The sequence below is a fragment of the Microplitis mediator genome, chromosome 7 (genome assembly GCF_029852145.1).
Source record: "Microplitis mediator isolate UGA2020A chromosome 7, iyMicMedi2.1, whole genome shotgun sequence".
NCBI lineage: Eukaryota > Metazoa > Arthropoda > Insecta > Hymenoptera > Braconidae > Microplitis > Microplitis mediator.
This window is the reverse complement of record NC_079975.1, coordinates 24,249,325-24,264,365: the sequence shown is the minus strand read 5'-3', so window position 1 is coordinate 24,264,365 and position 15,041 is coordinate 24,249,325. Positions and strand designations below refer to the sequence as shown.

Genomic DNA, 15,041 nt, shown 5'->3' with positions numbered 1-15,041 from the left:
AACTCATACTTCCACAGGTGGGGATGAATAGTCCTCCAGCAGGTATATTGCCAGTGTTTTACCTCCGATGGTTCTCAACTTTTACCGCTTAACGATATGCAAAATCATCTTGGACTCGAAAACGATTTTTTTAGTTTTTCACACGATTTTGTTTACTTCAGGTATTTTTAATTCCTTGGGGTAAAAATTTTGAATTATAATGAAGAAGAAGAATGTGTTTATTGGCGACGCGAGATGTTGATACCGGAATTCGAATGGAGCCTGGAAATGAGAACTGACGAGATGAGTCTGAGTTACCTGTTTCGTGAGGCTCGAATCCAATCTCCTGTCCCTCTTCCATTCTGTGACTAACTATACCGAGATAAACTCATATAAACACTGAAGAAACAGGAGAAAGAAACAACATCTATACTATATACGTTACTGTAGGGATTCCTTGCATTTGGAATGCCGATCTTTTGCTACGCGTTATATTAACCAGCTGCATTCGACGGCACTAGGACTAGACGGTTAATGGAGTGACAAAGGAATTCAACGTCGTAAAGAATTCATTGATCTCGTATTATACTAGATAAATATTTGTAATTTTAATAATATGAAGCAACAAACGCATCAAGTATTACAAAATCACACAGAAAAAAAGAATTTTTTGGTTCAAGAAAATTTTTGTTTTCAATTTATTGAAGGCTGATATCTCTGCGAAAAGCCAAATTGAAGCTGAACAAATTTGCTAAACGACCTATGCATTGGTTTAGTTGAAAGAATTTTTCCATGGTCCGTGGGCTTTTTGGAAAAAAAAAAAAAAAAAATTTAGAAATTTTTTGTCTCACGGTATTTCTCATGTTTTCGCAATAGCCGGAGCTCTTAAAAAATTTTGAAAAAAATCCACCGAAACTAGAGATTTTAAGCTATAAAATGCTTTTTTTAAAATCTCGATACGATTATTTTTCATCAAGTTACAGCCTTCCAAAAATCACTAAAAAATTTACAAAATTTTTCTGTTCCTTTAATTTTTTGCGTAAGTGTATAATATGAAAAATTTCCCAGGGTAAGTAAAAATTTTCTTGGGGTGAATGAAAATTTTTTGCGCCAAGAAATTCTTTTTTTCTGTGCACTTTTGCAAATATAAGTCAGCATTGTTTTTAATTTTTTTTGTTAAAATTTTTCAAAAATCGAGTCAGTCGAAAAATATTAATGACTTTAGGAGATGCCCATTTTGCCCCAAAAATGAAATTATTTTTTTTTAACGGCAACTGAAAATTTTTTCTATTTTGAATGTCGTTTAAAAAAAAAAAATAACGTATTTGTCCTCGGAAATTTAGTATTTCCTTAAGTAGCCCGTTTTGCCCCGTCTTCTATAATATTACTTGGAGAAAATAATTTTACATTTTAGATATACTGAAAAAACTAAATAAAAAAAGTTTGCTTCTAGTTTTACAAATCCTTGGGAAGTGGACTCGAGAAACGTAAAACCAGAGATACCGTAACATGAATGGGTATAAGATCGAAGAGGAGTAAACTTGGTCTTGATTTCTCACGCACCTGCTACTCCTGTCAGACTGGTCTAAGGGGATATTTAAAAAAAAACATAAATCTCATTAATTTACTTTTTATATTTTTATATCATACTTTATCGTTTGATGTCTTTGTTAATTTAGATTATGATAAAAATAAGTAATATGACTCCTTAGTTTATACTCGGCTGAATATCATCAAAGTTACATCTTCATGTTCATGATTCACTTAAAAAAATTGAATTAAAAAATTAATTATTAAATTTTCTTTCCAATGCGCAAATTCTATAATTAACTGAGACGTTAATCATTTTTCGCGTCATTTAAAATTCTCTAGGAATCTGTCTTACGTAAGCTTTAATTTGAAACCCAACATGTAATTGTAGTACAGAAAAATTTTTACGCGAAAAAAAAATTGGGATTCCCCCCAACCTATCAAAGAATTTTTCATTTCTATTTATAGGTTACATATTTTAAAAGGTATCAAATTTTGATGTGAAATAAAAAAGGCAGCGATCTTATAAATGTTCAATTACGGGCACGAAAAATAATTTGAAAAAAAGAGAGGGAATTTCGTAATTACTTGTCACCAATGACTTATCTATCAGAAGGCTTTCTTCCTTTCTAAACATATACATTCAAGTTATGTACTCTTCCACAACATCAATACATCCAGCACGCATCCAAATGACTTTTTTTATTCTGCTATAATTCATATGAAGAAATCATGATCTATTCATTAATAATACTCATTAAATTTCGATTTACAAACTGCAGTTTGCAGAAGTTAACTGATAATATCATTAGTATTTTAGATGTAACGGTTTAATGAAATTATTTATTGATAAAAAATTAGAGCAAACGGTGTTTGATATATATTTAATTGAATGATTTGTATACAGTATATCGCATGTGCAATTTAATTAGCTATCAAGTGTCATGTGCAGTTAAATTTTTGCTGATATAGTAATCAAATTATTAAGTAAAACTCATATGCAATTTATTAATAAATATTATTATATTTATGTTTAATTTATTTCTTTTGTGTACTTGAATTTTTGCTTGTTCTCGATAATAATTTTTGTTTTTCATTCCACATCAATTCTTGTAATTTCATTTGCTCGTCTAATTTAAGGTCATTAAAATCACGCGAACAATCAATTTTGTCGAGTTTTATTTTGGATTCCCCGACTATTAGAGCTTCCCACCATCTTTCATATTTTTTTTCCATATGAATCTTGAAGGAAAATAAAAATGAATTTGAGTATTAAAATAATAAAATTAAAAAAAAATGAATAATAGTTACGTGAATATGTTTTTTAGGAGTCATACACCAAATAGTTTCATTTTCTTTCACAGGAAAGGATAATTCGGCTTGAAAAAAAATCGACCATTTTTTCGTACTATCAGCGCAGATCGTTAAATTATTTTCAAGAATCTCGACCTTGATTTCCTTGCTCGATACAGTGACTTTGAGGTCACGAGGGCTCATCAGACTGTCAGGAATGTTCAGGAGCACGTCAAGGTCACTTATACTTTGTGACCAAGTAAAGTTATCATGACTAGCACCATTGTAAGAATCTGCTTCTTGTACTGGAGCAACATAATCGCTCATACTTACTCACTATTATTTATAAATTTATGATACTTTTAAATAAATAATTCACAAACGTCATTTTTAAATAAAAGAATGTCGTAAATTTATTACTCAACTAATTATTAACAAACACAAATTTATTTGACTAGTTATATATTTGCAAATAAAATTAATTATTCATAAAATTATAAGTATACAACATTTTTTAAATTTATAATTTAGCAATTATTACATTAAACAGTTTAATTTATTAATCAATTACGTAGTTATTATGTACAAGCATAAATTACATGTAAATAAATAATAAAATGGTAAAAAATAAAAATTTATTTGTCATCTCATTTATTTTAAATGTATTAGTATACATTATTTTAAATAATTATAATAAAATTATTTATTTCTTTTGATTAGATGCAATGAAATCAAAAAAAGTATCAGTTAAGGTACAAAGAACATTTTATATTTTTAATTTTAAATAAAATATGTTTAGTAGAGGTTTAAATAGCATTATCACATTGTATAAATATCAATTGGGACGCAAGAGTGATTTCTTAATTCTATAATTTCGTTAAAGTTGCCTTAGGTTCACTACAGGTTAACTTATAAACTAATTTTCCGGTATAGTCTAATGGCTATGATTCCTTATAATTTATAATAATAATAATAATTAATAAATAATATTACTTACTGTGAAAATGGAAGATTTTTATAAATGTTCATTATTTTTTTTTTTATCACGTTCATAGATTGTACGAAAAAATGCCCGAATAATTAGAACGAGATCATCGAGTAGTTAATTAAATATTATTGTGTCCTCTATTAATTATCTGATAAATTTTTTACCAATAAATATGTTTTATAAATATAATGTACCAGGATAATGAAATATATATATAAGCTCTATATAATAGATTGGACGTTTGACAATAGGGGGCCGTTCATAAAATACGTCACGCAAAATTTTACTTTTTTAGACCCCCCCCCCCCATTATGACGGAAATCTATGCAGAGAAATATTTATATATTTACAAATATGAAACGAATGACTTTCTATCGTAACAAAAAAATAAAATTTGAAAGAAACCGAGAGAAAAGTTTGCAAAAATGTTTGATGAGCTGCGAACGTCACGTTTCTTTGGACCCCCCCCCCCCATAAGTGCGAACGTATTTTATAAACGGCCCCTAATATATAAAAATGTTTATGTAATAATAATAATAATAATATTGAACTTTTGCACCTTAAAGCACTCCTGGTATCAATTCAATCGTGATTAATATATTTATCATTATCAATATTCTGATATCTACTGTAGATAATCATTATATTTAATATTTGATATTTAATATCAAGATCAATGAGTAATTAATTGATTTATTACGCAGCTGACCAATGTTCCGACCTCCAAAGTAAAGTATACATGTTATGCTTTAAATCTTCAGCAACTAAACAATCCAATGGATAGTCAGTGTAACGTGAAATTAAACTACGGTATCCTTGTCCGACAGTAGCCAATGACAATTTTTTCTTGTCAGTTGATTTTAATGCAACTATTTGGCACACTTTACCCTCAAACGGCCTGAAAACCGTAATTGGTCTCAAAGAATTACATTCAGCAACGGCAATACATCCCCACGTAGTACCAATATAAAGTTGATTAATGCATGCCTCCAGTGCCGTGACTTGGCAGCGTTCTGTAGTTAAATTTTCTTCTATTGAAATAGACTTTAGACTTTCTGAGCACGGTACTAATTTAGACATATCTAATTTATTTATAATCTGACGTGTTTCAACATCCCACTGGTAAACAATGCATCCAGGATAAGTGTAACTGAGGACTGAATTTTCCGCGCTCAATAAATAAGTAGCAAATAAATTTTTACTAGCCGTTTCATTTGACATATGAATCAATTCACACGTGTCCACTAAATTACCATCTTTTAAAACATATATTGTTATTCTACCAAAACTTTGCCCTGTCCATAATTCCAATATCCGTCTTCGGCGATAAACAGCAGTCAGCGAATAAGTTTTAATGTTATCAACAATTTTAGTTTCGATTTCAGTTTTTTTCATCTGCGTAAAATTATTAGTAAGTAAGTATATTTTACCGCTGTACAATGCTACTGCAAATTGTTTAAGCTGCTCAAGATGTATTAAACCAACGACCTTGGAGTCACTATAATGATCCGGTTCAAGATTATAACTTCCCACACAGCCAAAGTTACTTCCTAGATAAACGTGTATTTGTCCAGCATTGTCTCCTATCCAGATGTAACCATCCACGCCACACATAGCGTAAGGAATAACGGGTGTTTCTATTCTCACGTGTTGTAACCAACCTTTTTCCGTCCCCAATAGCATATCAACTTCTCCGTTGTTGTGTCCCAGCCATATCTCATCACCATTTATATTGTCATCCAATAAACGTGAGGTTGCAGTTATTGCCGTCACGTGAGTTCTCTCAGTAAGTAATGTAACGTCAATAAGATGAGTAAATTCTGGCGCAGATGCTATTGATACTATCTGACTAGCTGTAGGACGATCTTTAGGATTTTGTGCCCAACAAATAACCATAAGATCTAATAAATAACAGGGATAAAGAGTCTCACGAAATGTCAATGGAGGTCTACCTCCTTCTAATATGCATTCTTTAACAGCTTCATGTCCCTCAAATGGCTGCCTTAGTGTGACAAGCTCGTAGATGAACATTCCAAATGAAAACGAATCAACTTTCTCTGTATATTCTTCCTCACCGTTATATTTTATTATCTCCGGTGCCATGAAACCTTCGGTACCACCGAATCCCTTGGCACCGGACGGTAAAGTTAACCGAGATATACCATAGTCAGCAACTTTAACATGAACATTATGCTGCTCGGGATACTCAGCAAAAGGTAGCGGCATTTGCCAGACTAGTACATTTTCTGACTTTAGATCTCTGTAAATAACATGCTGCTGATGAAGATACTCGACTGCTTTAGCAACTTGCAGTATTATTGACTGAAGAGTATAAGGATCTAGTTTAGCACCAGAACGTCGGTAATTTTTTAACACATTGTCCAAAGCACCTTCGGGCGCAAGGTCTAGTACAAGAGCCAAAGGACTTATTACTATTCCAACAAGTGGGACAATATTTACGTGTCTTAAAGTCAACAAAATATTCAATTCCTGTCTTGCTGTACAGTAGGCCTTGCAGGCATACTGAAGTGGATCACGATCCCACTTACTCTGTGCCGCTTTGTAAGCTAACACAGCTGACGGTTTTGAATTCGGACCTGGCGGCACTGGTTGGAGCATTTTCATTGCCACGTCTATTCTACCAGCACTACATGGAGCACGACAATTACCTTTGAATACAAAACCAAATGCGCCACGACCCAACATTCTTCCGCGTTTAATATCTTCTGGCTTAATGAGATGCTTAGCGCCGAGATCCATGAAGATAATATCGGGTGCTATGTGAGAGAGCGGGATATCCAAATGCTTTGGGCAGGCTATTGTTTTGTTGCTGTAAGCTGAAAGTATACACTCTTCAACCATCCACGAGTAAGCGAGTATACCTTCAGGCTTGGGATACTGGCGTATTAAATCGGGATGTCCTTCAAGCGATGGCATTCTACTCGATGTCGAACTGTCATAACCAACGCCACTGTCACCGTCCGATTTATAACTGTCCTGACTCTGTCTCTCTCTATTGTTCATATAATACTTGGGAATGTCTTCAGATGGATGTTCTTGATCACTCGTTTCTCCTTCGTGATCTCCATTGTTTAAGAGACAGCGTGGGCAAGGTATCAATCGTGTAACAAGTAACTTTCCTTCGGAAGTATGAACGAATCGAGTTCCCAGTGTTGGGTACCAGTCTTCCAGTAAAATATCGATATGATCGACGATCAAAGCTAACATCTGAGGCATACTTTCTGGCCGTGGTTCGACAACAATAGCTTGGTAACCAATCGGTTCATCGTCAATAGACCCAGACAATATTGGCTGCTTTATCACCAAAGTGTCAACTGGAAACCAGATCTCAAGAATAGCCGAATTTTTCAGGTCAACGGTACACCAGATTCCGTCTTGCTTCAGTTTAAATTTAAACTGCCGATAATCGTAGGGTGTATTTTTTAAATTATAATTGACTTCCTTGAGTCTCAATAAAGTGATGCCTGCGTAACGTAACTCAAGACCTGTTTGCCATAGGACCCATTCTGCGTGGGTGTCCGTCAGCGCAGAAAATATGTTTTCGTCGACAACTTGTTTGAATGGAGTTATAAACGACATGACTATTTCTACAATAGCGTCGTCCGCAAGTATCCTAGTAATAAGTCGAGACCAAAAACCACTTGGAAAGTATGACATCAGCAGTAATCGTGTTACCGAACAGTCTGGCTGTGGTCTGGAAGTCAGCGAACAGTTTAGTTTATTATTTTTATCTATTGAAATTGAAGGTGAGGGCATTGTCGGCGTTGTTATTTTCTTCGATCTTATATGCCAGCTTCTGGTTTTAACAGGAATTTTAATAAACTGATTGTTGCGCAAAATGTCTTCCTCTGTTGGTAACAGACTCGGTATCAGTAGGGTCCGATAGTCCCAAGTGAGAGCGACTTCAAATTTATTTAACAGGCTTACAATGTAACCTTGCGTGTCTGTTGACGATATCGTTGATGATTTGAAGACATGTTGGATATCATCGAGTTTCATTATCCCGCATCTGGCAAATGGATTTATTTCGCGGATCGTTACGACATGAGCCAACATATCGCAGAGCCATTGAGGGTCAAGAAAATACAAGTCACGAAGCGTCGCGTCATCGTAGTGTAAAATTATCCCGTTCTCATGAAGAAAAAGCGTCGCTTGATGCAATTCCGCGGGGTCTCGAAATGATCTATGGAGTTTATGCAGTTCGTTATTCACAGCTGCGTAATATTGGTCAGCTTTCAGAACTGGATCACAACCAGAAAGTTTTCTGTCATGAGCCAGTTGAACTACGACATCTTCAAGGGCAAGATAACTAGCGGGCACGCGTTGCTCAAGTAATAATTCTTTACTTCCTGGCGATCTTAGACTAAACACAACATCGTAAATAAGATTACAGAGCATCTTAATATTGTGCCGAGTTTTGCAACTTATTTCGATGGTTTCCATAACTTTTGGCAGCCCGCATTTTTCAGCGTCAACGACATTTATAAATTTTTCACGGATGTACTGTTGCAGCGACTCGCTTTGGTCGTTCGAAACATCGTAATGTGTGCCGACAATAATAACCGGGGAATTGGGAGCGCGACTTTGTATATTTACGAGCCACTGGAAAATTTCATTTATGCCTTTCAGGCCATCGATTATCCGCCAGACGACGATATACAGGCTACGTTTTGACAGAAAGTACTGATGGGTTGCATAGTATTCCTTCTGACCACCGAAATCCCAAGTCCTGAAGTAAACCGGACCGTGAGATGATTGCCCGCGCACTTTTTTTTCGTAAATCCAGTCTCCGATATCAACTCCGACAGTCGAAATGGTTGTGCCTTTGGCTGTTTTAGTATTTATATTTTTATTTCCCATCCTTTTGGTCCAGTGTTCGGATGACTTTTTTTTATTAGGGACCTCGCCTTCTTGGCGCAATTGTTCAAGCAAACTCGTCTTGCCAATTCCCTGTATACCAACGATCATAAGCTTCATTCTGGCATAGGGCTTAGCGTCTTCTAATACTGACTTAAGATAACCGACAACGTCCATTGTCTTGTACTTTTTAGATTCAATCATCGATTTCAAAGGCTCCTGCAGTCGGCAGCCTTGAGTATTTAAATTCCACAGGCGTGACAAAAGACCCATTTGCGGTGGCAGCTCGGTAATATCAACATTCCCACTGATATTCAATACCGACAAATTGTTCAGCTCATAAATATTATAAGGGATTTCTTTCAATTGATTGCTACTGACATCCAGCATACTGACATTCGGAAAAAGTAAATAGAGTTTCGAACCAGAGTACGCTATTTTAGTGTCCCTATCAATGCTTTCTTCTTCAACATTCGGCGACTCGCCGTCATCGACTGACGTCAACTGGATCCGCGTTAGCAAATTGTTTGCTAGAACTAAAGTCCGTAAATTTTCAAGCCTCAGGTGTCGTCGGTGAGTGCAGACAGACATCAGAACTACGTCTCTCAACGAAGTCGTTGTCTGTCGGTTATTTGATACCATGGGGGACTGGATGTTCGTTGCCGGACAATAGCAAGCGGTCGTCGCCTGTTCCATGACATCGGCGCCGTCGACTTGGGGCAAACTTGGCCAGCAGGATATTTGGTTGTTTGACAGATCAAGTTGTTTCAAACTAGCGGGGTAAGAAGTTATATGACTCATTGAACGCAATGAATTGTACGCCATATTGAGCCGCACCAAATTTACAGCCAGACATGGCAGAGCCACAGGAATGCTATTAAATAAATTGTGCGCCAAATTAAGTGACGTAAGAACAGAACGAGTTCCCGGTTCAGTGTCGTCGGATATTTTCTCGGTTACCTGAACAGACTCAGTCCAAACATGAGGTCTCTCTAGTTCAATTATCTGGGCGTTTGCTAATTTGATGAAGGATTCAAATTCCGTTGAGTCTTCATGCGATAAACCCATTTGTGAATTAATGCTGCGGCTACTCGGACTATTACTCAATATATCATCCCGCTGCACTCGTCGCGATATATTTTGCGACACCTGACTAGGCAAATCCCTTAGCAAATTAAACGACGCATTCAATTCTTTCAATTTTGGCGCCTGCCAGAGATTATCCGGCAGACACTGCAATTTATTATTAGACACGTCCATTATTTCAAGCCCTGGTAAATTCATCAAAAAATTAGGCAACATCTCCAATCTATTGTCTTGTAAATATATTTCTTCCAACACGGGACACAATTTATCACGCGGATTGTTTGACTCAGCCGTCAAATTGTCAATCTTATTTTGTGCCATGTTTAAATATTTCAAACTTTGCAAGTAAAAAATTAATGATGGTACCGTCGTTATTGAATTGTGCGAAATGTCTATTCGTGTTATTGCATAAAGTACCAAATCATTATTTTTAACATTTAATTTTTTGTTTACATTAAGAACCGCGTCAATGAGCCATTGGCTGCGAATTTGTGAAAGTCGACACTGCTGATTGTGCCAATTAATCATCGTCGGTGTGTTTGGAAATAATGATGGATAAGTTACGTTACCAAAACTAGATAACGCTGAGAAATGTGAGGTCTGTGTGCCTTCAGTCATTGCTTTCTTATTTATTTTATACTCGGGATCTGGATGGGCTTTTATTGACAATAATTTAGCAGTAAGAACTTCATCACGATTCTGAGCTGCTATTTTTAATGCTTTGCAATCATTATCAACGGCACCGTATTTAAGTAATAAATCTGTTATCTTTACATCACGATTTTTACAAGCGATTGTCAGTGGACTTGTATTATTACACGAGTCATTACTTTCAGTACTACTATTGCTAATACAGTTATCATTTATTTTAATGGGTAAATTTGGATTAGATCCTGCTTGAAGTAATGCTCCGACAACTTCAGTATGTCCCGCTTTTACAGCAGCATGAAGAGCCGTCTCCGTATTATTATTGCAGTAAATATCTAAATTAAAAGGCGATATCAAATTATCCTCTTTCTTTTCACTATTTTTACTACGGAAATTAAGACTAGACATCAGCCGCTGGATCCCGCTGGATATTCTGCGCTTAGAAACTGACACAGGCTGACTACTGTTGATATCATCGGTTTTTATTTTCTTTGATTTCACCCGATAGTTAAGCAGAGCTTCGACAATTTTAATGTTACCGAGCATACTGACGATGTACAAAACATTCTGGCCAGTGACGTCTTGGGTGTTTATGTCAAATGCCATTTCGTACTCAAATTCACTGGACGGATCTTTGAAACGGGTGAGAAGATGCTGGGGGTATTCGAATTTCAGGAGTAAATCAATAACTGAATGATGGGAATTAATAGCTGCTGCGTGAATTGGTAGCCATCTTTCGACGGTCAATGACTGAATTTGTTTTGGAAAATGACGTAGTAGTAAATCGACTATTTCTAATTTACCGTTGTAACAAGCGATGTAAAGTGGACAGTATTTGGTAACAGGGTGACTGCGACAATCGGCTCCGTTGTCTAACAGCAGTCTTACGATATCTTTGTGGCCCATTTCGGAGGCTATAAATAATAAAGTGTTAGCACCATTTGGCGCCATGTTAACAATGCATTCAAAATACTCTGAATTATTTTGAATAATGTTTCTAACTGATACGGTATCACCTTGGATGCAAGCTGCTCTCAGTGATGAATGAGTGGCAGCACGTGCCAGCAAATATTTTTCCGCAGCTTTTATCAGTAAATCAATGCAAATTTGATCATTATTTTTTTCAGCGATCGCTAGAGGACTTAATCCATTATTATCAGTGACATTAAGATTAACATTGTACTCTAATAATTTTTTAATATTTACAGAGTGTCCGTGTTCGGTGCAAACGTGAAGGGGAGTCCGATACTGACCACGAGGACCACAAGGAATATTTGGATTAGCACCTGCTGCTAATAGAACTCCTAGACATCTGGAGTTTTCGGTTATCGCGGCAGCGTGCAGAGGAGCGCGACCCCAGGAATCCTGACTGTTGATGTACTGGGCATGCTCGCCCTTAAGTAAATCCTCCAGGAGCTCGGCGTTGTCCCAGAGAGCTGCCTGGTGCAACAAACGACCTGGAAAATCTTCGTCTACTGGCGTGTAATCTTCCATTGTTGTCTGAAAATTTTGTGTCATTATTTATTTGTTTTTTATGATACTGTTAGCATGAGTGTAAATGTAGCGGACATCAGATAAATTTAAAAATATAAATAAATAGAGTAAATAATTTAGAAAATAATATTTATAAAAAATGCATTTTTTTTTAATTTTATTTTATTAATTCAGGGTGGCCACAAAGAAATGATTTTTAAATTCCGGTATTTCCCGGTTTTCCAGTAAAGTTTTTCACATTTTTCCCTGATTTAGAAATTTTATTCGGATCATTTAGATATTCAAAGTTTTTATTATATTTTCATTTTTAATAATTAAATTTGATAATTAAATCATGCGAGAAACAAGAAAAAATGGCAATAAATTGAATTAATACTGCCTACTTTTGATTATTCGATGTTAAAAATGTATAAGTTAAAATATTTAATAAGAAATTTAATGATTTAAATAAATTCAAAATACACTGGTTACAAAAATTAAGGGATATAAAAAAAACTTCAAATTTTTTATTAATTTTCAACAGTTTGTAACTCGAAGGAAAATGGTCGTACAATAAAAACAAAAAGTCAAACTGTAGCTTCAAGTGTCTAGTTTTCTGATCTGGGTCTTTAAATTTTTTTATTATGTGCGGTTCCAGAGCAATCAAAAATCAATCATAATTATCGAAAAAAATTTATTAAAGCTCGAAGACCGTTTTTAAGACGCACAAAAAATTTTATAAATTTCTTTTTCGATAGTTTTCTTAGGATTACTCCGGAACCGCACATAATAAAAAAATTTAAAGACCAGATCAGAAAACTAGACACTTGAAGCTACAATTTGCCTTTTTTGTTTTTGTCGTATGACCATTTTCCTTCGAGTTACAATCTGTTGAAAATCACTTTAAAATTTGAAATTTTTTTAATATCCCTTAATTTTTATAACTAGTGTATAATTTAAAATTTTTTTAATTTTCCACTGTTACAATTTAATTCCCGGATACTTTTCAAAATTCCCTGACATTTCCATGATATTTCCCGGTTGAATTAAATTCCCTAATAATTCCCGGTTTTCCCGGTTCGTGGTCACCCTGTAATTATTTAGTCTATTAATTAATAATTTTAAATTTGTCTGATATCTGCTACATTCGTGACACTGACGTCTGATAATTTTTGAATTTTTTTAAAAATGACAAATTATAAAAAAAAAAATATTTGAAAAATTGCACTTATGGTTCTTTAAATTTTCTACATGCATATTTTTTTTTTTTTTTTTTTTACTTCAAATTGTGGAAAAAAAATTCAGACCAGACAATTAAAAATTTTTGAATTTTTTTTTCGAACAATCGAATTTGAATAAAAAAAAAAACTAAAAATATGCACATGTAGAAAATTTAAAGAACCACAAGTGCAATTTTTAAAATATTTTTTTTTTTATAATCTGTCATTTTTTGAAAAATTCAAAAATCATCAGACGTTGGCTAATTTCAGTATCATTATTTTTTTTAAATATTTTTTAAAAATCAATACTCACTTTTTTGAATGAAATAAAATAATTATTTATTTGAAATTCATTTTTTTAAACACAGAATGACTAGTGCTTACGTGATATCTTGATACTTTGAATCTTTAACTGATGATTTTAACAAGTAGTTTAATCTCGATGAAAAGTTATCAGTGAAAATCATTTCTGTTTTTAACTTTCATTACCTTTATTTAATTACTCGTATATATTAACTCCAATTAAAAATAAAAAGTGTTATTTTTATTCATAGTAACAATACACTAATTTGTCGTTGTTATATTTTATGGTTTTATTTACCATAATAATTTGGTTTTAAATAAAAAGTATTTTTAAAAATTTAAACGTCAAAATTAATGACAATTAGACAATTTATTATTTTTGATCACCGCGCGGTAGATTGTGACTCCATTTTGTGAATGAACGTACGTCTATACTATCGACTGGGAAAAAACACACATTCTATTGGTGTGGGACAACAGCTGCTCTATGTTTGTGTGTATGTGGATATATGTGTGTGTGTGTTATTTTTTTTTTAACAATGATAGGCGGGAAATCAATCTTTACCTGAACCTGTCAATGAAATCAATTCAATTACGTAATTTAATTTCCGTAAATTATTTCCACGTCGACCTTAATTAATAAATTATGTTTGAGAATTTAAATTACTGTCGTGCCTGTCAAGAATTTTATATAAAATATTTAGAACTTGTTTTAAAATTAAAAAAAAAAATAGTAATTCATTATTACTTTTGATTGATAAAAATTAAAATAGTAACTGCGCATTTAATTTTTTTAAGAATTAATTTGAAATTTTTGAATGATCCTGAAGCTACGGACAATTAGAAATTTTCAGACCTTTTTTTTCAACAAATCAATTAGAAAAAAATAAAAATATGCACTTGTAGAAAATTTAAAAATCTACAAGTGCAATTTTTTTTTTATAATTTATCGGTTTAAAAAAATACAAAAATTATTAGACGTCGTCTAACTTCAGTCTCATATTTTTAAATGAGTGTAAATGTAGCAGACATTAGACAAATGTACAATTATTAATAAATAAGGCAAAAGCCCCTATACAAGTTCAGTACCATTAGTCGCTCACTTTAATTGTTTAATGCGTTTTTTTATAATTTTTATAAATAAATATTTGTGAATCTAAATATATTGAAATATCATGTATCAAATTATTTTATAATAGATTATAAATTTAAATTAAATGACTGTTTTCAAAATCGTGCAAAGCCGGGCATTTTTTTAATTTAACCATGGTGGCCACATTTCTGGAAAACCTGGAAATGTCAGGGAATTATAAATATACTGGAGAAGTAAGGGAAATGTCAGGGAATGTCGTCACAAAGCTGGAAAAATATTTACTTTCTTTCTTTTGACTGAAAAAATCCGACAAATTTAGTTTTCTGTCAAAACTGTTCAAAAAGTGACGCGGCGCGAATGCGGTTGTAAAACCATCTTGAAAAAAAATTAGTAGAAATTGATTCCAATAGCGAAAAAATGAAGCAGTTAGAATTATCAAGGCTGTTAGAAAAAAAAATCTTAGTAGAAACCAATCGCCAGGATCTGCAAGCTATTAATATCCATATTGACAAGTTAAAAAACTAAAAACATTAAATGTATACATAAGTAA

At 33.6% G+C, this 15,041-nt stretch overlaps 2 protein-coding genes across 3 annotated transcripts; both read right to left on the bottom strand.

Annotated features, from left to right (window-relative positions):
* Positions 1-2,352: 2,352 nt before the first annotated feature.
* On the bottom strand, positions 2,353-3,270 carry LOC130670884 (nudC domain-containing protein 3-like). The gene is made up of 2 exons (XM_057474491.1): positions 2,821-3,270; positions 2,353-2,751 (listed from the first exon to the last, which is right to left on the bottom strand). Exons 1-2 carry the CDS (start codon positions 3,127-3,129, stop codon positions 2,548-2,550), a joined length of 513 nt encoding a protein of 170 aa, XP_057330474.1. The 5' UTR covers positions 3,130-3,270; the 3' UTR covers positions 2,353-2,547.
* Positions 3,271-4,275: 1,005 nt separating this feature from the next.
* Positions 4,276-13,821, bottom strand: LOC130670883 (leucine-rich repeat serine/threonine-protein kinase 1). Of its 2 annotated transcripts, XM_057474490.1 has the most exons (3): positions 13,585-13,821; positions 13,409-13,507; positions 4,276-11,902 (listed from the first exon to the last, which is right to left on the bottom strand). In XM_057474490.1, the coding sequence occupies exon 3, from the start codon at positions 11,894-11,896 to the stop codon at positions 4,487-4,489; it is 7,410 nt and encodes a 2,469-aa protein (XP_057330473.1). In that variant the 5' UTR covers positions 11,897-11,902; positions 13,409-13,507; positions 13,585-13,821; the 3' UTR covers positions 4,276-4,486. The 2 variants fall into 2 exon arrangements, with proteins under 2 accessions (XP_057330473.1, XP_057330472.1); XM_057474489.1 differs by having other exon boundaries at positions 13,409-13,821.
* Between the last annotated feature and the right edge of the window lie 1,220 nt (positions 13,822-15,041).

Coding starts and splice junctions, on each gene's coding strand:
- LOC130670884 (XM_057474491.1), bottom strand. CDS start 3,129: ATGAGCGATTATGTTGCTCCAGTACAAGAAGCAGATTCTTACAATGGT. Junction 2,752..2,820: donor CTCCTAAAAAACATATTCAC/GTAACTATTATT, acceptor TTTTCCTTCAAG/ATTCATATGGAAAAAAAATA.
- LOC130670883 (XM_057474489.1), bottom strand. CDS start 11,896: ATGGAAGATTACACGCCAGTAGACGAAGATTTTCCAGGTCGTTTGTTG.